This window comes from Diospyros lotus, chromosome 5, assembly GCF_014633365.1.
Source record: "Diospyros lotus cultivar Yz01 chromosome 5, ASM1463336v1, whole genome shotgun sequence".
NCBI classification, from domain to species: domain Eukaryota; kingdom Viridiplantae; phylum Streptophyta; class Magnoliopsida; order Ericales; family Ebenaceae; genus Diospyros; species Diospyros lotus.
Window position 1 is genome coordinate 6151848 of NC_068342.1, and position 23019 is coordinate 6174866.

General features: G+C 34.7%; 2 protein-coding genes and 1 long non-coding RNA gene across 8 annotated transcripts in view; 1 reads left to right on the forward strand and 2 right to left on the reverse strand.

Annotated features, from left to right (window-relative positions):
• Positions 1–3683: 3683 nt before the first annotated feature.
• On the reverse strand, positions 3684–4170 carry LOC127801539 (basic leucine zipper 24-like; the record flags this gene model as incomplete). Its single annotated transcript, XM_052336764.1, has 1 exon — positions 3684–4170. A coding segment is annotated over one exon (336 nt), but the record flags the coding sequence as incomplete, so codon positions are not given.
• A 1296-nt stretch (positions 4171–5466) lies between these two features.
• LOC127801419 (uncharacterized) overlaps positions 5467–23019 on the forward strand; it is a 55086-nt gene continuing 37533 nt past the window's right edge. The window contains exons 1-2 of the long non-coding RNA XR_008023057.1: positions 5467–5785; positions 21442–22862. This is a non-coding gene — a long non-coding RNA (uncharacterized LOC127801419). The remainder of the gene's footprint in view (positions 5786–21441; positions 22863–23019) is intronic.
• LOC127801418 (uncharacterized) overlaps positions 6397–23019 on the reverse strand; it is a 55508-nt gene continuing 38885 nt past the window's right edge. For 2 of the 6 annotated variants that reach the window (XR_008023055.1, XR_008023056.1), the window contains one exon: positions 6397–6772. Coding sequence is in view for 2 of the 6 variants with exons in the window: in XM_052336565.1 (XP_052192525.1) it covers positions 7085–7424 (340 nt within the window). In the remaining 4 variants the exon portion in view is untranslated. The other 4 variants (XM_052336569.1, XM_052336566.1, XM_052336565.1 and 1 more) reach the window with 3 other exon arrangements.

The window sequence follows — 23019 nt, forward strand, 5'->3', positions numbered from 1 at the left end:
ATTTCCACATTATATTTTTAATTTTTTTTTCCTTATCAAACGAGGTTAAGATTTGTAATTGTGATGATCTTTATTCTTTATATATAAGACAAAAGAGTTCAACTTTAATAAACCATAACATAACATTTGTTTGACAATGGTCCTTTTACATTGCTTAATATGTAAATATAAAGATTAAAAGTTCAAGATGGATGCTGGAAAATGGAATAAACAAAACTAGGGGAATAATTTTATAATTTAACCTTTTTAATTAGAATATTTACACAAGATCAAGATCAAGATCTTTTATGGTTTTCCACTATTGTTTTACCACTTCCCCCAAAAAGGAAAGAAATAAAGACAGGAAGAAAAAGCTGGGATTCTTTTCTGGAAAATCAGGTTTGATGTGGACTCATCAGTTGTGTTCTTTTAACATGCTAATGAAATTTCCTATCTCATAAAAGAAAAAACAGAATAAAAGAAACATAAAATTCATCACAAATTAACTAGTTTATGTTTGATTATATTATATGTCATAATTGTGATTTAAAATTTAAATTTAATTAAAATTAAGATATATTTATAATTAAAAATTTATTTTTAGATTCATCAAGATTTATTTTTTTATAATTTTTTTTAATTAGAATATAAATTTATATAAAAAAATTAGTGGTATATTTATAAATAAATTTTTAAAATTTTAAAATTATAATATCGCAGCAATATTACTATTGTAATAGTAATATTATTATATTGATATTTTGTTATTTATGTTTTTAATTTTTTTAATTTAATTTTTTTATATTTATTTATGTGTTTGGTGATTTAATCATAATTTATTTTTTATTTTAAATTCTTACAAACTAGTATTATAATTGTTGTATCTCAGCTGTTAGATCTGAGGCGGCACTGCCACCACTGTCGACCACATCCTCGTTTGTCGCCGTCGATCGCCATCAAACTTCTCATCTGTCGCCGTTAACCTCCTTGCAGTTGTCGTCGACTGCATCTATGGTAGACAACGAACTGTCTTCGCCATTCGACCATTCTTCTTCTCCGATCATCATGACTGGTCGCCTTCATCTTCTCCGGCTGACTAGTTCATCTTCATCGGCCATTGCGATCTACCGTCGGGCTTATCCAGTCGATGCGACCAACTAGTTTGTCTTCCCCGAGCGACAGCTTCTTTGCCTTCCGCCACGATCGTTTTCCACCTCTTCATCTTCTGCCATCGATGGCGACTACCCCTGCTCCTTCTGCCATTGCGGCTGTTGATTTCAGCCTTTGCCAATGCCATTGTCGTCGATTACTCTCCGCCATCATCGCCGACGAGTCCACCATAGACGTCGGCCTTCCAAGTTTTGCCCTAGATCTACCTAGATCTACCTAGATCCCACAAAATGTAGTCCAGATTAGATCTACCAAGATATGATCCATTCAAGATCAGATCTGACATTCCAGATTTGCCCAGCACAGATCTGTCTCACCTAGATTTGCTGGTCAAATATGCGATCTTGATCTATTTTCTATTAGGTTTTTCTTTATTGATTCTTTGACAATATTTAAGATCATTTGATCTTCAAAATGACAAGTTTGAATTATAATATTCTATTATTGGACATGAATATTAGATTTTAATTGTGATAGATGGATATGCAACTAATTTTGACAAAGATGGATTTTTATTATTAGGATTTGATGAAATATCATGATTTGTGGTTTGTTTCTAAAAGAATTTAACCGTATAGTTCAGTAGAGCTTAGACATTTAGGTGAAGTATAAAATTGATTCCATACTTTAATATAGTGGGATGTCTCAAGTATGTTACGGTATGTATATGTGCAGATTTGATTCATTAAGTATGGTTAGTCGATGCATATCTAACTTTAGTAAAGAATATTGAAAGACAATGTAATGGATTTTGTAATATTTACGAGATATTGACAAAAGAATATTGTTTATTGAGTATGTTTTAACTATTAGTGATTGTGCTATCAGTTGGAAGATTACCTTATAACCTACTGAACTTTATCTATTATTGAAGTTGAATATATGATCATTATTGAGACGAATTTTGTGGTCATTACTAAAGATATCGATTGTAATAGTGTTGTGTGTATTTGGTTAGTGTTTATCAGGAAGATTATTTTTTCGTAATTTTATTAGAGAAAAGAATTATGAATAATTTCATATTTGAATTTTATGTCGGGAAGAGTTTGTGATAATTGTGACCCTTAAATTTAAATTTAATTATGATTGAGATACATCTATAATTGAAGATTTATATTCGTAACTTATCAAAATTTATCTTCTTCGTGTCTCATCTTTTGATTATAATATAAATTTATATAAATTATTTAGTGTATACATCTATAGATGAATAATAAATTTATAAATAGATTCTCAATGTCATGAAATTATAGTAACAAAAATATCACTATTATAGCAGCAATATTATTATTGTAGTAGTAATATTATCATAGTGATATTTTATTTTTTATGTTCATGATTTTTTTTTAATTTTAATTTTTTACATAAAACTTTTATATTCATTTATGTGTCTAATGATTTGATCGTAATTTATTTTTGATAGTAAATTCTTACATTAAAAATTGCATCATTGACGCTTAGATGGATAGACAATGTTTCCAAAATAAAGGTTGGACCTATATGGGACATCTCCAAAATCGTTCTCTCTTTGATGTTCAAAGTTAATGATGATAGAAACAGAGGGCATACTGGGACTGGGAGGCCATGCAAGAAAAATGTAAAAGGGTGAAGTAATTTGTAAATGGGAGCTTGGAGAAGAAGACGAGAGAGAGGAAGAGGAAGACGGAAGATAGAGTCTGAAAGTTTAAGGGTATAGAGTAGAGTAGAGTAGAGTAGAGTAGAGTAGATTAGACTCTGGGTATTTGTATAGGTCTGACTTGGGTTTTCACTTAATGGGTTAGATTAAGACATTAAGAGAACTGGACCTGGGCTTTGCATCTATCTGGTCGGACTTTTGAGCTCTTGAGTACCAAGTATAGTAGCATAACCACATCAATACTTTCATGAGAAATTTTAAGTTTTTGCTTTATTACAACAAAAATAGATTTTGTAATAATAATATATAAAATATAATTAAAAAATATATAAAAAAATGGGAAACAGAACAGGACCAGACAAGCACTTTTCAGTTTTCCTTGTGTTGTGTTTAATGATCCACCAATAGATTGCTTTATCAAACTCAAATCTTTTGGTGGAGGCATATATAATATAGAGCCCACCAGGCCGGGCCTAAGTAACAATTCCAGCCTTAACTGTAATAATATTCAAGCGTTTTGTAGCGAGAAGAATGGATACTTTTTGTCAAAGATTTCCTTCTTACAAATGCTCACCCTCAAAATCTCAACCAAGAACCAGCAAAGTTTAATGTTCAAAATACTATAATATAACCACAGCAATATCAAATGATTCCATAAAAAGTCAAAGAGTTATGCACCATCATCATCATCCGTCCGCTGAGAGCTTCCGGCGCCGATGCATCCCGGCGTATTCATCTTCTCGCGCTGCACCCTTATTCCGCTTTCATTGCACAGTTCTGGGGGGGCAAAACCCACCCCCCAAGGGCAGATCTAGGAATTTAGAACCCAAGAGCTAAAAATTAATAAAGTTAATGTAATAAATTTATATATAATATTTTTTTTTTAATTTGGGTCAGATTTGAACAGTATATTTGTATTAGGGCTTGGGCTTGAGAAACATGAACTGATAATTCAAAAATTAAAAAAAAATTAATCTATATAGATCTGAAAATCAAATGTTAAAGGAAATTAGGTCACTCAATGGCAAGTTGTTAAGGAAATCAAATGTTCAAATGGATCTAGGGGAGGGCTGAAGCCCAGTCGAGCGCTCCCCCCGATCCACCTCTGCCCACCCAGCCAACTCCTCGTCTATCTCTCCTCCCAGATCCAGCAACAGGCCTCTGAGCCTCACGATTTCCGATTCCACCACTTCCAGCCGCTGCAGTTTTTCCGCAAGCTGCCAGTTCAGAAGCCTCAGCTTTCTCACTTCCTCCTCCAAGTAAGCCGCGTATGCCTTCTTCTTCTGCCTGTACTTTCTCACAGCTTCTGTGTTCCCGGAGCCCCTCCTCCCGGGCTCAGCCGCCGGGAACTTTATCGTCTTCCCCACATCACCCTGCTTATTAATTCAGTTCAATTGTGCTGACATTGTTAAACCAATCCACAAAATTCTCTTTGAAAGTAGCATTGTAGGGTTGTTAATTATTAGTTTAAGCGATCGAGAATATATGCAAAGCGCCAGCGGTTTTGGACTATAGTCCAACCACTGCACATGGCAACAATTCCTACGATTCATGAAACTAATAGTCCCACCGACCTTGCTAAATTTCATTGTATAAGCAGCAATAGGAATTTAGATATAAATTAGAAGTAACTTTATCGAGCAATCAAAGACACCCAAATGGGGAGGAGATTCCCCCTAGAATTATATATAAAATCAAGCATAAAGGCTAGAATTGATGAAGAAAGAGAGTTGAAATGCTGAAGAATCAGAACCCAAGGTGAGAGAACATCAGAGGAGATGTATTGTGCAGAATAAGATAAAAGTAGAGAAATGCGGAGAAGATGGTCTGATCAAGTGGGGAGCCACCTGAAGATTCAGGGGTGACTAGCTAGCTTCTTGTGTGCAATATGCATTTAATTAATGGCATGTAGATATACTAAGTTCTGAGTTTAATTCAAATTGTATAAGCACACAATGCACCGACGTCATTTTTAGATGTAGTTGGGCATTTTTTTTCCTTTTTTCTTTAATTGTTTGATAAATAGTGATTATATCGATTAATGTGTGTTTGAAGTTGGACACTTAGGATTAGGGTGTGTTTAAAGTTGAATCAAGGCTTGTAATTAATAGGAGAGCTCTAGCGAAGCATCATATATAAAATATTAGTTAATAGGGATGCTCAATGGCTAATGGGTCTTGGGGAGACTCAGTAACTAACTAGAACAAGGGTGATTTAGTTAGTTTGGTTTATTATCTTTTTATAATTTAGTTCAAGCTTGATTTTGGAAAATCAGATCTAATCAATACTGGTTTGAGTGTCCAAGCTAGACCTTCCGGGTCAATGACTCTTAAGTTAACCGAATCAATTGGCCAATGGCCATTCTAGAAGGTCCTCAATTTTATCCAAACCTAAAGCATCTTTCATTTGTAGATTATAAAATTTTGTTTGAATTAGTTTTAGTGGACTACTCTTACTAAATTGGGCTTCTTTGATTTGTTGTTTCCAAATTACAAGTCTTATAAATCGTAATATTTTGATGTCTTAAGGGCTTTGAGTATAATTTTTTAGCATGATCATGTAAGTTATTAAATTGATACCAGATCCAATTATACTCAAATTTGATTGAGTTGGAACGATTTGTCCCTTAACAATTGAGTTCATTTTAAAACTTAAAATTTAATTGGATTTAGGTTTATATTGTTGGATGTTGAATGTTGGAAGACTTTGCGAGAAACTCGAGCAAGGAATAGATTAACACATTGAACTAGGTTCTGTTGGGCTGGGTTTCCTCCTTTGTGGAGGTGGCCCATTAGTTTCTATTTAATTATTAATTAAATAAAGTAAAGCCTATATGAATTAGGTTTATATGAAAGATTTAGAGATATTTTTATTCTAAAAAGTATCAAGCATTAAAGGGTTTTAACCCTTTTTAATGTGACAACCGTACACACTAAGAAAAAAGTGAGAAGAAAAATGTAAAATTTGAAAAAAGAGGTATAGTTTAATTTTGATCATGAGGTTCTTTAGAATTCGATTTGTGGTTTGATTTACTTGAAATTTGACCATCGTGTTTACAACACATAATTCTACAATCTAAATAGTGTAGATTAGTTTTGGAGCTTGAAATTTGGCCAACGTGTTCACAACACATAATTCTACAATCTAAATAGTGTAGATTAGTTTTGGAGTTTTATGTTTACAACAGTTTACTTGATGAGATTTTTTTTATTTTTATTGCAATTGTTTAGTTTCAAAAGTGGTTATTTTTGATGATATATTTGTTATGTATCTCTAGTTAATGACAATTAGAGAAAATTTTCGTATATTTCTATTATTTATTTGATAGTGAAAGTTTTGAATGAACTCCACTTCTATAATTTTTACTCTAAGTTTTTTATGAAAAAATTTAATATTTTTATGATCGATTGATTATTGCACTTATTTTATATTACTCTATATTTTTTTGATAGGTGTTCTTGGAAGGAAGCCCTTTGATGCCGTCTCTCGTGCGTTCTCTAAGTAGAAGATAAGGGTAAACTTATTATACTACATTTGATGTTAAATATTTTATCTATAAATAAGTTTTGTATTCCATCATTAAAATTTTTACCATCAATTAAGAACAGGACTTTAGACTTCTCTCCATCGAGTCTCTATCACACAAGTATTTGCATCTGAAACTGTGAAATGAGGAACAACATACTCCAACATATATGAGAATACACAGATAATTGATTAATTTACTCGTCAAACCAAATCAGCCCAAAAATAATTATACTACAAAAATTTAGCCTCGCCTATTGGTTGGTTAGGTCCATCTCCACTTTCACACTGATATCCTAATTCGCGTGTCCCAATATAAAGTTCCCTACACTATGCCTGGGAAATAATTAAAAGTAGTCCTAGTTTTACAATTTTATTTACATATTTGATACGGATTGTTTAGGCTCTAATTATCATTGACAGCAATAGTATATATGAAACTATACTTCATTTTTTTGGTTACTATATTATTCATGTTTAAACATAAAACAAAATTTATTCTAGAATCCAAAGGACCCAACTCTCCTTAGAGTACTACTGCCACACCATTCTCTCTCTTAATTAATAATAGATACACTTTAGGTTTTGCCTAAACCAACCAATATGACAAAACCACACAGCAAAAAGACATGCTTTTCCAGTTCAGATTCTTGTCCACAGACGACGGCGAATCTGTTTATAGGTTCGAGTTCACATTCAATAGGCGAATCCTCTGTAAATTAACCCTTCAATTTTGAACCCAAAATTAGAAACCTCTGTGATTCTAGTTCGTGATCAATCTTCGGAATCAGAGGAATCTTCGCCATAGACCCTCGAATACTGAGGTTCAGTCCCAGCATCTGGTCCATGGAAAATCAACGTCTCAGGCATGGGAAACTCGACGCCCAAATGAATATGGTGCGGACCAGCCGAATAAACCCTCATCTCAAGATCATCCTTGCGCCACAACAGCCATATCCCACCGGTGAAGCCTTCAGGATCAGTAACAAACGGATGGGGCAAACCAATTTCCTCGGCAACTTGATCCCCGTAGCTAGCGGAAGCCCTTGTTTCCAAAAGAAGTACGATGGATGGCTGGTATTGCCGGCAGAGATCCTTGATAGTACGCAAGAACCTGGCGTCCCCAGCTCCACGGCAACTCCAAATTAGAAGTTTCTTTGGGGGCTTCTGGATTGAATACTCCGTGTGATCAATCATTTTAGGTATGAAGCATATGTTGTGCCGGTTTATGTTCCAATAACAGAATCCCGACATGTTCACTTCCATGTCAAGGCTGGGAATCTTTGAATCGATGGCGACCACTTTCGGATTGTTTCGTTCGACGATGAGTTCCTCCAAGTCAACAGCTGGACTGATAATCTGAAGCTGCACTACCGAGCGTTGCAACACCTGAGAATACAACTCAATTGCCGCTGGGGATTGGGGTTGATGCAACTCGTTGATGAAGCTCAGCGGCGGCTTGGAAGGAGTACGAGCAGTTGGCTGGAACGGGAGGCTTTTACAGTAAAGGGAAACAGCCGCGGGCAAAGAATTTTCTGCAGATTTGGATGTGCTGGTGCCCTCCCCATGTTGGAGATCAAGACGCCTCCTCAATGTATTATTATAGCCTCTTTGTACCTGCTGGACTTGCTCTTCTCTGTGGAACGTTCCAGTTCTTCTCATCACATGCTGGTTTCCACGACGACGAAACTGAAGCCAGGGGCCATAGAGTGAGGGAAACCTCTTCTCAAGACAGGAGAGTTCTTCCGGGATTTCTGGCTGAGAAGATGGAGGATTATGGACTGAAGGGAAGTTTAGACAGTGTTGCTGTCGATGCCCATATCGGCCGCACTGATAACACAAAAGATCCAGTCCCTCGTATTGAATCCGCTGGAATAATCCACCGATTACTATGATAGGAACAACGGGGTTGCGAAGATCGATCGAGATGCACAGCCGGGCAAATTGAAATTTTGTTCGGCTTTTGGTATGACGGTCTATCTTCACAACTTCCCCGATTAGTTTTCCAATTTTCAACAGGGTTTCTTCCTCATAGCACTCCTCTGGAAGCTTTGGGAGGCGGACCCAAACTGCGACATGGGTGATCACGGCGTCCGAAGGGTTGAAGTTAGGAAACCATTGTTGAAGGACGATGTAGTGATCGTCGATGGTCCACGGGATGCCGGCGAGAACCATGTTGTAATCGGAAAGGAGAAAAAACTTCACCAAGAGGAAGTCTCCGGCAAGAAGTACGATTTCCAGTCTTCCATTGGGACGCCACAGGTGACGAAGGCGAATAGAAAGCCTCCGGCTTTCGACCCTTTTGCCGAGGACTTTGGCGACAAGAGCTTGCTTGAATGATGGAGTACTCAGATCGGCCACTTGGCCGGAGGAAAGCTCTACAGTCGGAATATCTCCATGTTGAGCAAGGGCTTTTCTCCGATCATCGTCTCCGCCCTGGTGGTGGCTGCTGTGGCGAGTTTCCATGACTTAATTTCTTCACGCCTGCTGCTGGAAAGAAGTAAGAAGTAAAAAGTAAGAAGCGGCTGCCAAGAGCTGGAGCCCAGATCTGCTGTCCCCTTGGCTCTTAAGATCCCCCAGTTTTATCATGATCTTATAAGCTTTTCATTGTTACGATTAACCAGTACGCAAGGAAGCTTGCATCTGCAATTACGTGGACACCATGACATCAGATCTCCCTTTCAAGTTTGAAAAATTGGCCAGCTTTGTCAATGTGAGGGACACATAATGTTGGGAAAGCTAAGATGCTTGAATTAAAAAAGATTTATACAGATATAATGGTGTTGATACGTTGACAAAAGCATTATCAAGATGAAAATTTGATATTTGTTGTAAGATTGCAGAGATGACGATCATCTCCACATAGTTGAGAGGGGAAGATTTGTCGGGTTGGGCTCTCTTCCTATGTGGAGGAAATCTCAAATTTAGTGGAAAAAAAAAAACTCATTTTAAATGCTATTTTTTGGGCCCAATTTTGTGATATATATATATATATATAGCCACTTGGCGGTAATTTAGGGCAGCAGAGAGAAGTAGAGAGAGAAGCAGAAAGAGAGAAAAATGTACTTGTGAGCAAACAATCGCTTCTACTGATTTAATTTTCGCGATTTTTGAACTGAGTGCTCTATTTTCGTGAAGTTTTAATCTAAACAGTTAAATTTTATTTTTGAGTTCTATAGATATATTATTTCTACTCGGAACAATACTTTATTTTTGGAAGAAAACTGTTTTACAGGTATTTTTAACTTTGCATAGTTGTGATCATTGACAATATGAAGCAATCCATGGTCCGATCAATATGAGTTTTGGATAGGAGCTTTCGGACTCGTCTTCTTCAATCTCGATAGTGGGATTTGAATTTGGAGACTTGCAAGTGTTGTATGCTCAATTGAGATAAAAATTGTGTTTTTGAGTGATTTCTTCTCCCATTTATTCTATGATTTTGTTGATTGTTGCTATTGGATCCCTTTTTCGGTGAAGTTGTTGTTGCTGGTTTGTAAAAGTCTAAGAGGAATATCTGTAAACAATTGATTGATTATAGTGAAGTTTTTTTAATGGACATTTGGTCATGTGGTTTTTACTCTTCAATTTAAAGAGATTTTTCACATAAAAATTTTATGTCTCGTGTGTAATTGGTTTTGATCAGTTTGAACTGTAAGTTACATATTTTACTTCCTCACAAATTCTTATAATTGGGAAGATTTTGTTTATTAATTGACATTGGTAAAATTTTATTCTAGAAATTTTGGTGAATTTGTTCCGTTCCCTTTCTCATGATTGATTGACATCGTCAGAAAAAAAGAGGAAATGATGACCCATTGGAAAATAAGATGAAAGGAAAAAGAGAAGAGAAAAAAAAAAAGGAAAGAAGAATCGTTAAGTGTTGTTTATAACTATTATGAGTCGTTGCCAAAATGGAGAGTGCGAAAGGAAAGAGGAAGGAGAAAGGGAAGACTAAGAGAGAGAGATATATTTGATTTTCGATTCTAGTTTTTCTTTGCAGTTTTGCAACGTCACACCCTCGAAATCTCAAATCCCAACTCATCCCACTATTTTAGCTAAAATTTCAGATTATGACTAAAATTATCATTTGGACTAGTTTCGCTTGCAAAGTAACATGTCTTTTGTTCTAACTTTGATGGAAAATGAAGACATTCTAGCCGGAAGGGAACGAAAAGGTAAAGTCATCCCTCTAATTAACTCAAGATTTTTTTTTTTTTCACAATAATGGTATGAATTAAAAAAATAAAATAAATTCTCAAAACTACTTAAAAATACTAGTTATCTAGAAACACTTTCCCTTGTCAAATTGTTAGTATATATTCCACTACTTTAAAAAGAATCATCATCTATCTGTGTTAAGTATATAGGTTTGGTGTCAAAACAGGTGAAGCTATTCTTGGCTCCCAGGATTTGAAGATGGATCACCTCAGCTAGTGCATTTATTTAATTTGTTGTGATATCTGATAGCTAAATGAAGAAGACTTAAAATCGTGGAATTTTTGTACGTAATGGATAATATATAAGCATTGCATTTGCATATTCCTCCTATTAATAAAGAAAAAAAGTCCCATCTGCTCTGCAAGACAAAGCAACTTTGTTCGATCCCAAATATACCTATAAATGGATGATTCAAAGTTGTTAGTGGTGACAACATCACTCACTCTATCTTAGTAGTTGAGAGAGAGAGAGAATGGAAGATTCAAAGTTCTTAGTGGTATCTTAGTAGGAGAGAGAGAGAGAGAGAGAAGAAAAGAATTATCTGTCTTTGTTAATTATTAGGTTTGGCGTCAAACATGTGAAGCTATATATATATATATATTCTTCGCTCCGAAGATTAATTTGAAGATGGATCAGGTCATCAGCTAGTGGATTTATTTAATGTCGGCAAGTACGCGTCATCAGCGGAAGATTATCGTTCCAGAATCTCAGCAGCAAGTACATGTAATTGTTTCATTTTGTGTCATCTGATAGCTAAGGACTTGAATCAGAGAGATTAGGACGGATGCGGATGGATGGATGGAGTGTTCATTCAGCTCTTAATTTTTCCAAGGTTCTGGAAGGTGGTGACAATCTCATATCTATTAAAATAATTAACTAAAGTGTTACGTCGGACTAATAATGTTGCTCTTTTAACTTATATTACGATGATAGTCTTCTTCAAAATAACAATATATAGAGTATGATGGAATCCTATATATATATATAGAAAAAAATCAGTAACATAATTAAAAGGGGGCATTTATTTATTAAGCGTGTGTAATTTATATAAGTAGTGTTTATTATTCAAGATATAAATAAAAAAAATATTCCACATAACAATACTTTTCGTTAAATTTATTTAGAAAGCAATTATATTCCACATAACAATTCTTATTTAAATAAATTATATTAAACTTTATAAATAAATTATCTTAATATAATTTTATTTTATTTATTTTAATAAAAATTATGTAAAAAAAAAAAGGCAACTTTGAATGATTCAAAGTTCTTAGTGACAATAATGAGTCCGTCATAATTTTGAGAGAGAGTATTTTGGAGAAGTGAAAAAAATAATTTATTTAATATTTAAGACACAAGTTAAGTGATTAAATTACGATAAGTTATGATTCATATCAATAAGTCGTGAGTTTAGTTCCTTGTCTTGCATAATAAAGCAAAAATTTTACTTGTGATTTATCTTTTCTATTGAAATCGAAAGTATTAATAAGAAAAAATTGTTTAAGAATGATAATTCAAGAATAATTTATTTATAAAAAAAATAAACAAACCGGAGATGAGGTGGTGAAATATTAAATTTAGAATAAAGATGGAAAAAGACAAAAATAATAAAATAAATATAAAATTATCAAAATTGGGCGTCTTTTCCCACCAACACCATGCCTTGCGATTTGGGGGACTAATATTTAAAAGAAAGAATGAGAATTGTCTCTCCACTCTTCTCTCTTTTCGGTCTTTCACTTTTGTCATTTTCTCCTCTTATTTTAATTTCCTTCTATCTTCTATTACTCCAATTTTTATTATTTAAATATAATAATAAATTTATTTATTTAAAAATTCATTGTTAGGTTATTTGAGACCTACAAAAACAAAATTGATAAAATGACGTAAAATATTTCTTATTGAAACACTCTGATATTCTTTTCTTAAATTAAATATTCTTATTAGTGGATCATGATCCAATAACGCATCATAAATATATTCTTAAATTAATAGATCATTTTAAAGATATTTTTGAATTAGGATGGTTTAAATTTTATATAAATTCATATCTAATTCAATCATAATCAAATTTATAAATTTTAGATTTAAATCAAACCAATTACAAACCAAACCCTAAAAAATGGTTTCTTTGAAAGGAATAGAACCTTAATTGCTATTTTTTTTTAAAGTAAGACTTGAAATAGAAAAAACAAAAAAGATCATGCATTTTAAACTTATCTTTAATATTATTTTAGGGCATTCTTAGAACTGTTTGGATCATGCTATTAAGAAATAGTTAACAAAAATTAACATTTTTAAACTAAAAACTTCTTATACAAAAACCCTAAACTCTAATATCGGTTCAGCATAATTTTTTTCTTGTAATTATTTTTCAATTAAATAATTTAAAAAGTGTTGGGTTGAAATAGAAAGGTACAAAATCATTTCATATGTTTGTATAAATTTTCATGAAAATAACATATTCACTTATTTTAAGAATATTATTAAAGTTTTAAAACATATTATACTAAAATATAAAAAATTATATTTCTTTTAACAATATTAATCTGGGATAATCATGAAAATAACCCAATCTTATATTGCAAATTTATAATTTTATCTAGTTCTTTTAATTTTATCAATTATATCCAAATTAGTTCAATTTGATGCAATTTTATTCAACATGTAAAATCAATTTAGAGAGAATATTTATTTATACTGACTTTACATGTTAGATCTCTTATAATAATAATATTTGTGAGATTTACATGTACACATAAAATTGTACAACAAGTTATATTTTTATTTTTATTTTTAGTAAATTCTATAAATATTATTATTATATGACATCTAACATACTAAGTTAATATGAATACATTATATCTAAATTAATTTTTCATATTAAATAAAATTGCATGTAATTACGTTAATTTAAATTTAATTGTTAAAATTAAAAAAATTGAATAAAATTATAAATTTGTAAAAATAATTAAATTATTTTCATGATTACCCTTATTATTTTCATTTGAACGATAGCTTATTTTAAAATTTTAATAATTTTTAAGCCCTTTTTTCCCTAAAAAATGATCCATCTAAAATATAAAAAGGGAACAAAAAAATAACTTTCCAAATTCATTCAGGCCAGTAGTGAGGGCATCTCTGCGGGACGCGTGTCGGAGACAGACAGTTATGGGTCGTTATTTTTCTTGGCTACAAAAGAAGCCGAATTCTAAGCCGAAGCTTCTAAGCAACTCTATCATCTTGGAACTTTCTCTCTCTCTTTCTCTCTCCCGGAATCTCCAATTAGCTCAAACACTAGCGGAAACTGAAACCCAGAAACTGTGGTACTCACATGAAAGCTTACTAAATTAAGAGGTCTCTAGAAGAACCTCTTTTTTGCTGCTTTAAATTAATTCGTCGGACTAAAACAAGTAAACCCTTCTTCATATACTTCTTTTTGCTGTCGGTCGCTGTTATAATCATCTAGTCGGATTCTAATAATATTCATTCACGTTAAATAGTTGTAGTAGAGTTGGGTAATGGCTGGATGCTGTAATATCCCCAAAAATAGGTGGCATAGGTTTGATTTTTATTTGTACCTGATTAGAATTGATTGCTTGAAGTTTCCTTTTGGTCCAATTTTTTCTGCTTTCTTTCTTTTCAGCTCCGTTTGGTTCCTGGGAAACTGTTGGCAGGGAAAAGAAACTAGCTTTGTGAATCTCTGACAAATAAAATCAATGGTTTAAGTAATATGGAGGCGCCACGGTGGACGGCAATCATATATTTAACTGATCTATTGGCTAGCTTTATATATAATGCAATACTGGATAATTTGAGAAAATGACATTTGTGAGAGGACAGTCAGGAACTCAATTTAGTCAGGTTGGTTTAAAAAAGAGTCTCGTACGTTAGGAATGCTCTTTAGTCCTTACTAGACAATTTGAGTTTTTGCTATTTCGGTCATCCAAAATTGTTATCGTTTGATGCTTCATTTCAGGGATTTTTCATCCAAGAAATAAATTAGGTGGTAGAATTAATAAGAACAACTCCTTATGATGGTGTTTCAAGCAATTTTCCTTCATTCTGGCCCAAATACTGGAAGCCTATTGCAGTGGATTCTAATTGGGAAAAAGTTGGGATATCTGAGCTGAACTATGATGGCTAGGTATATAAAGAGCATTCACCATAAAATTGGTCATTATTGTTTTGTCCCCATAAATGCTGACCTGAGAGATGGTTGGAAAGCTAGAAAATTTGGTGGGGTTAAGGCTTGTGATGTTGTTGTTGTTGTAATGCAGTGACTGAGAGGACTCCCTATTAAACTAGTGTACTTACCCTATGCTTTTGGTATTGCTAAATCATTTTCTTGGTTACCCGTTACAGTAACGTCTTCTTGATATGGAAATTCTCTCCTGCTATTATGCAGTGTGCCTTCATGTCACAAACATGAGAAGCAACTCCGTTGCAGAAAGCATAGGTCTGCCTAAATTAAAGCTTTATGCTGTAAACAAACATGGGCTTTTGAGTTTTATGGTGAATCCAAATGGGGATGTTTGAGATAGATCATTTTTTCTCAATGAACCCTAATCAAAACTGGGCTCCAAGAGCATGTAAATCTCAAAGGGTTCCTAAATGCTGATTTGAGGGTCTATAGTGGCTATAACTCTCTAATGTAGTTGATCATGAAGAGAATCTGGGGAAATGCTGCTGAAAGCGGGGAACCGATAGCTAATTAGGTGCTGATTCCAAGTTTACCAGATGAATCTAATGGTGATTCTGGTGCTCCAATAACCAGTTATCTTTGGGAATGGAAGCCCAAACTTAATGTCATTACGAAAAGTCAGGATCTGAAAATGTTAATTCCCCTTCAGTGCTCTTTCTTCCTGGTTTTGGTGTTGGCTCCTGAGTGGGATCTTGCGATGGAAATGACATGCCATGTCCGAGAAAATCTATCGCCCATGCTTTAAAATCACAACCCAAAAAATTCTCTGTGGGCCTTTGGTGACAAAAGTGAACCTTGGCCAGATGAGCTTGCTTATTCCATCAACCTATGGCACGAAAAGGTTCAATATTTCATAGAAAATGTACGTCTGCTCTCTTTTCTAACTGTTCAATGTTGCAGATTTTGATGGCAACATAACTGTGTCTAAAGAAACGATATCTTCAAGTAGAGTTATTCTTCAATTTGCTTACTTTATGAACCATGTATTTCGTTTTCAATTGTTTATATCGAACAAAATTCTACTTTTGGTGTATTTCCTTGCCCCAATACTTTAGGAACTTTTGCATCTTAGTGCTGCACCTGATATAATTGAACTTTCAATCAGTGAAATTTTATGACTGATCTGTTTTTTGACTGCATATTTTTCCACTGTCTTCAATAGCGTTTATAATAATTCACTCTGTCAGTCATTTGCTACCGACGTTTGCATTCAGCTCTTCTTACTCATTGGTTTATTTGGTACTTCTAGGCTATAAGAAATAAACATATTTTATAATAAAATTATGAGCTTTGTAGCAAGAAGTAAATAATACAACTTGGTGGAGGAGAGATCCCAAACGCTGTATCATCCTTATATATAATAGCATTTTGAGCCATTTTAGAAATGACAGGAGCAAACGTTGCTCCTACTTCAGATACCATAATGGCTCTACAGAAAATAGAAAATGAAAAATGCATGCTTAGAGTTAATTTACATGCAAGTATTGTGAGAAAGCTCCAAGACTAAGCCTTCTTATGATCTAAGGTTGTTAGGCAAACTATGCACAGAGTTTTGTATATTAGCAGTTGTTTGGTGACTAGTCATGGTTAAGCATGGGAAACGCATCAAGCAAGCATGTCTTACAAATTTTTGTCTATGAAGAAATTTTACATAATTTTCCAAAAATCAGTTCATTGATTTGGGAGTGTTGATAGATTGGAGTATCTGAGTCCTACTAGGATAGTTATCCAACAATGCCATGGTTAACTAGTTGCTAATTTATCTTTTATCCTGTTCCTCATATCTTTGGAATAGAGGAAAAAGATAAGCAATATTCATCGTTCTTTTGCTTACCAAGAAACATTGTGAATCACTGAGCTAACGTATCTCCTCTAGGATTTTTTGGTGTCTGACATCTTAAACCTTCAACTCTTACAATGAAATCAAGCGACATTACTGCTGCTGCAAATCCCATATATAATGAATAGAGACGCGGCATATCCAAATGGTTTTAGATTGGTGTTATTTTTCTGTTTTGGGACACTGGGGGGTTATCAGTTATGCCAATCTCAGGAAATTAGAGCTTCATGTTGTTTTTTTGGGGCCAGTCACCATCAATATAGAGATCCACCTGGATGACCATCACTTTGTGTTTGGTGGTGTGTATGGCAAGAAAGATATAGGGGAGCTTTTGAAGACTTGACAGTTTGGTTTTGCAGTTGAATAGCTACATTGCCTTGACTATTGGCTTGGTTGAGGATGGATACACCTTTTTGCATGTTCTAATAAGAGTTTCTGGATGATCTTTATTTTGGTTCTTAGTCTTTAGGAGGAACTCCTGGCTTCTTGCTATTCTTTTGTACAAGGTATGCCTCCTGGCGGTGGTCTTTGTACAAGGTTCACCCCCTAACTTAAGGTGTCTTTCATTTTATACATTCATTTACGATTTTCCTTTATATGATACTTCTACCAATTGAATGTACAACCAACGAATGAAACACTGTACATGTTGAACAAGTTATGTTATATTTATGATTGAACACAACAGTAAGGTAAAATGGGTCATATGCCTTCTGTTTGAGCCAATGTAAAGGCTATTTTAGTTTGAAAGCGTAAAGATGTGAATGAATTGTAATTAAGTTGCAAAATCTACACTTAATATCATTGGTGTTATGTGAAGGATTGATTATTGTGGTCAAAATTTCTGAAAAAATTTAGGGTACTTTCGTTGTTGTAATAGTATAGTGAGAATAACATTTTGCAGCATCTAGTTATGGATTTTACTGTAGCAATTTTCTTTTTTCTCTCCTTATCAGAGTAATATAACCGGATCATAAGCATTTGTCATTACATGGCTTTCTCGGGTTGAGAGGAGTGATTGCACCAAATTGGCACTTTAACCAAATTGGCACCAAACTGGTCATTAAGGAACCAGTTTATGGTGTGGGCAACTCACTTGGAGGATATGTTGCACTTTACTCTGCAGCATGTAACCCACAATTGGTGAAGGGCTTTACCTTGCTCAATGCAACACCTTTTTGGGGATTTCTACCTAATCCTATAAGATCGCCAAGGCTTGCAAGACTGTTTCCATGGGCTGGCACATTTCCCGTCCCTATCAGAGTTAGAAAGCTCGCAGAAATTCTGTAAGTTTATGTTCTGTCTGTGGCTTAGTTCATGGGTGTTTTTACATGTGATATCAACCCCCTGTAAACTCTAATCTTGAAAACAGAGGGCATTGTGGTGCCATTTCTACCTAAAACATCATCTTGAATTCATGATATTCTCAAGCATAGTATGGTATTAGCAGGCATAAGTTTCTTTTTGTTATCACTTTGAAGAGCTGTTAAGAGTAAACCCGAGAAGGGTCTTCATTTAGTAATTATAGTTTGAGAAAGAAGAAAACGAATTTAAGGATGCTCTCAAAAATTATCAAAAAAGAGAGAAAGAAATCCATTATTGCTTGGATGGTCCAACGCCACACGGTGCACAGTTTTGTTTTGTTTTTTTTTTTAAAGTTGGGGGAGGGATATTGATGATGCTACCCAAGGATGGTTCCTAATAAGGTATTAAGGATGTGTAGGGTGCACCAGAGACCAGGCCACCGTAAAATGGGCCTTGACAATGTGGCCTTGAGTCCCTTCATATCTTTTTACCTAGTAAGAAAAACAATAAAAATGTATAAGGGTGAAGTAATTTGTAAATGGGAGCTTGGAGAAGAAGACGAGAGACAGAGGAAGTGGAAGACGGAAGATAGAGATTGAAACTTTAAAGGATAGAGAGTAGAGTAGAGTAGAGTAGACTCTGGGTATTTGTATATGTCTGACTTGGGCTTTCACTTAATGGGTTAGATTAAGACATTAAGAGAACTGGACCTGGGCTTTGCATCTATCTGGTCGGACTTTTGAGCTCTTGAGTACCAAGTATAGTAGCATAACCACATCAATACTTTCATGAGAAATTTTTAAGTTTTTGCTTTATTACAACAAAAATAGATTTTGTAATAATAATATATAAAATATAAGTAAAAAAATATATAAAAATGGGAAACAGAACAGGACCAGACAAGCACTTTTCAGTTTTCCTTGTGTTGTGTTTAATGATCCACCAATAGATTGCTTTATCAAACTCAAATCTTTTGGTGGAGGCATATATAATATAGAGCCCACCAGGCCGGGCCTAAGTAACAATTCCAGCCTTAACTGTAATAATATTCAAGCGTTTTGTAGCGAGAAGAATGGATACTTTTTGTCAAAGATTTCCTTCTTACAAATGCTCACCCTCAAAATCTCAACCAAGAACCAGCAAAGTTTAATGTTCAAAATACTATAATATAACCACAGCAATATCAAATGATTCCATAAAAAGTCAAAGAGTTATGCACCATCATCATCATCATCATCCGTCCGCTGAGAGCTTCCGGCGCCGATGCATCCCGGCGTATTCATCTTCTCCCGCTGCACCCTTATTCCGCTTTCATTGCACAGTTCTGGGGGGGCAAAACCCACCCCCCAAGGGCAGATCTAGGAATTTAGAACCCAAGAGCTAGAATTCAAGAATTTAGAACGTATGAGCTAAAAATTAATAAAGTTAATGTAATAAATTTATATATAATATATTTTTTTAATTTGGGTCAGATTATGAACAGTATATTTGTATTAGGGCTTGAGAAACATGAACTGATAATTCAAAAATTAAAAAAAAAATAATCTATATAGATCTGAAAATCAAATGTTAAGGAAATTAGGTCACTCAATGGCAAGTTGTTAAGGAAATCAAATGTTCAAATGGATCTGGGGGAGGGCTGAATCCCAGTCGAGCCCTCCCCCAGATCCGCCTCTTCCTACCCAGCCAACTCCTCGTCTATCTCTCCTCCCAGATCCAGCAACAGGCCTCTGAGCCTCACGATTTCCGATTCCACCACTTCCAGCCGCTGCAGTTTTTCCGCAATCTGCCAGTTCAGAAGCCTCAGCTTTCTCACTTCCTCCTCCAAGTAAGCCGCGTAAGCCTTCTTCTTCTGCCTGTACTTTCTCATAGCTTCTGTGTTCCCGGAGCCCCTCCTCCCGGGCTCAGCCGCCGGGAACTTTATCGTCTTCCCCACATCACCCTGCTTATTAATTCAGTTCAATTGTGCTGACATTGTTAAACCAATCCACAAAATTCTCTTTGAAAGTAGCATTGTAGGGTTGTTAATTATTAGTTTAAGCGATCGAGAATATATGCAAAGCGCCAGCGGTTTTGGACTATAGTCCAACCACTGCACATGGCACCAATTCCTACGATTCATGAAACTAATAGTCCCACCAACCTTGCTAAATTTCATCGTACAAGCAGCAATAGGAATTAAGATATAAATTAGAAGTAACTTTATCAAGCAATGAAAGACACCCAAATGGGGAGGAGATTCCCCCTAGAATTATATATAAAATCAAGCATAAAGGCTAGAATTGATAAAGAAAGAGAGTTGAAATGCTGAAGAATCAGAACCCAAGGTGAGAGAAGATGGTCTGTTCAAGTGGGGAGCCACCCGAAGATTCAGGGGTGACTAGCTAGCTTCTTGTTTGCAATATGCATTTCATTAATGGCATGTAGATATACTAAGTTCTGAGTTTAATTCAAATTGTATAAGCACACAATGCACCGATGCCATTTTTAGATGTAGTTGGGCAATTTTTTCCCTTTTTCTTTAATTTTTTGATAAATAGTGATTATATCGATTAACGTGTGTTTGAAGTTGGACACTTAGGATTAGGGTGTGTTTAAAGTTGAATCAAGGCTTGTAATAGGAGAGCTCTAGCGAAGCATCATATATAAAATAGGGCTGAATTCACATTTGCCATTTCCACTATAAAATATTAGTTAATAGGGATGCTCAATGGCTAATGGGTCTTGGGGAGACTCAGTAACTAACTAGAACAAGGGTGATTTAGTTAGTTTGGTTTATTATCTTTTTATAATTTAGTTCAAGCTTGATTTTGGAAAATCAGATCTAATCAATACTGGTTTGAGTGTTCAAGCTAGACCTTCCGGGTCAATGACTCCTAAGTTGACCGAATCAATTGGCCAATGGCAATTCTAGAAGGTCCTCAATTTTATCCAAACCTAAAGCATCTTTCATTTGTAGATTATAAAATTTTGTTTGAATTAGTTTTAGTGGACTACTCTTACTAAATTGGGCTTCTTTGATTTGTTGTTGCCAAATTACAAGTCTTATAAATCGTAATATTTTGATGTCTTAAGGGCTTTGAGTATAATTTTTTAGTATGATCGTGTAAGTTATTAAATTGATACCAGATCCAATTATACTCAAATTTGATTGAGTTGGAACGATTTGTCCCTTAACAATTGAGTTCATTTTAAAACTTAAAATTTAATTGGATTTAGGTTTATATTGTTGATGTTGAATTTTATCTGGAAGGAGTTGGAAGACTTTGCGAGAGAAACTCAAGCAAGGAATAGATTAACACATTGAACTAGGTTCTGTTGGGCTGGGTTTCCTCCTTTGTGGAGGTGGTCCATTAGTTTCTATTTAATTATTAATTAAATAAAGTAAAGCCTATATGAATTAGGTTTATATGAAAGATTTAGAGATATTTTTATTCTAAAAAGTATCAAGCATTAAGGGGTTTTAACCCTTCCTAATGTGACAACCGTACACAATAAGAAAAAAGTGAGAAGAAAAATGTAAAATTTGAAAAAGAGGTATAGTTTAATTTTAATCATGAGGTTCTTTAGAATTCGATTTGTGGTTTGATTTACTTGAAATTTGACCATCGTGTTTACAACACATAATTCTACAATCTAAATAGTGTAGATTAGTTTTGGAGCTTTATGTTAACAGGTTCTACTCGATGAGATCTCTTCTATTTCATATTGCAATTGTTTAGTTTCGAAAGTGGTTATTCTTGATGATATATTTGCTATGTATCTCTAGTTAATGACAATTAGAGAAGATTTTCGTATGTTTCCATTATTTATTTGATAGTGAAAGTTTTGGATGAACTCCGCTTCTATGATTTTTACTCTTAGCATTGAAGGAGTTTTTTATGGAAAAATTTAATATTTTTATGATTGATTGATTATTGCACTTATTTTATATTACTCTATATTTTTTTTATTGGTGTTCTTGGAAGGAAGGCCTTTGATGCCGTCTCTCGTGCGTTCTCTAAGTAGAAGATAAGGGTAAATTTATTATACTACATTTGATGTTAAATATTTTATCTGTAAATAAGTTTTGTATTCCATCATTAAAAATTTTACCATCAATTAAGAACAGGACTTTAGACTTCTCTCCATCGAGTCTCTATCACACAAGTATTTGCATCTGAAACTGTGAAATGAGGAACAACATACTCCAACATATATGAGAATACACTGATAATTGATTATTATACATATATTATTCATGTTTAAACATAAAACAAAATTTATTCTAGAATCCAAAGGACCCAACTCTCCTTAGAGTACTACTGCCAGAGTGCGATTTTGTTCACCCCCTTTAACGGGGGTGAACAAAATTGCACTCCTACTGCCACACCATTCTCTCTCTTAATTAGTAATAGATACACTTTAGGTTTTGCCTAAACCAACCAATATCACCAAACCACACAGCAAACAGACATGCTTTTCCAGTTCAGATTCTTGTCCACAGACGACGGCGAATCCTCTGTAAATTAACCCTTCAATTTTGAACCCAAAATTACAAACCTCTGTGATTCTAGTTCGTGATCAATCTTCGGAATCTTCGCCATAGACCCTCGAATACTGAGGTTCAGTCCCAGCATCTGGTGCATGGAAAATCAACGTCTCAGTCATGGGAAACTCAACGCCCAAATGAATATGGTGCGGACCAGCCGAATAAACCGTCATCTCAAGATCATCCTTGCGCCACAACAGCCATATCCCACCGGTGAAGCCTTCAGGATCGGTAACAAACGGATGGGGAAAACCAATTTCCTCGGCAACTTGATCCCCGTAGCTAGCGGAAGCCCTTGTTTCCAAAAGAAGTACGATGGATGGCTGGTATTGCCGGCAGAGATCCTTGATAGTACGCAAGAACCTGGCGTGCCCAGCTCCACGGCAACTCCAAATTAGAAGTTTCTTTGGGGGCTTCTGAATCGAATACTCCGTGTGATCAATCATTTTAGGTATGAAGCATGTGTTGTGCCGGTTTTTGTTCCAATAACAGAATCCCGACATGTTCACTTCCATGTCAAGTCTGGGAATCTTTGAATCGATGGCGACCACGTTCGGATTGTTTCGTTCGACGATGAGTTTCTCCAAGTCAACAGCTGGACTGATAAT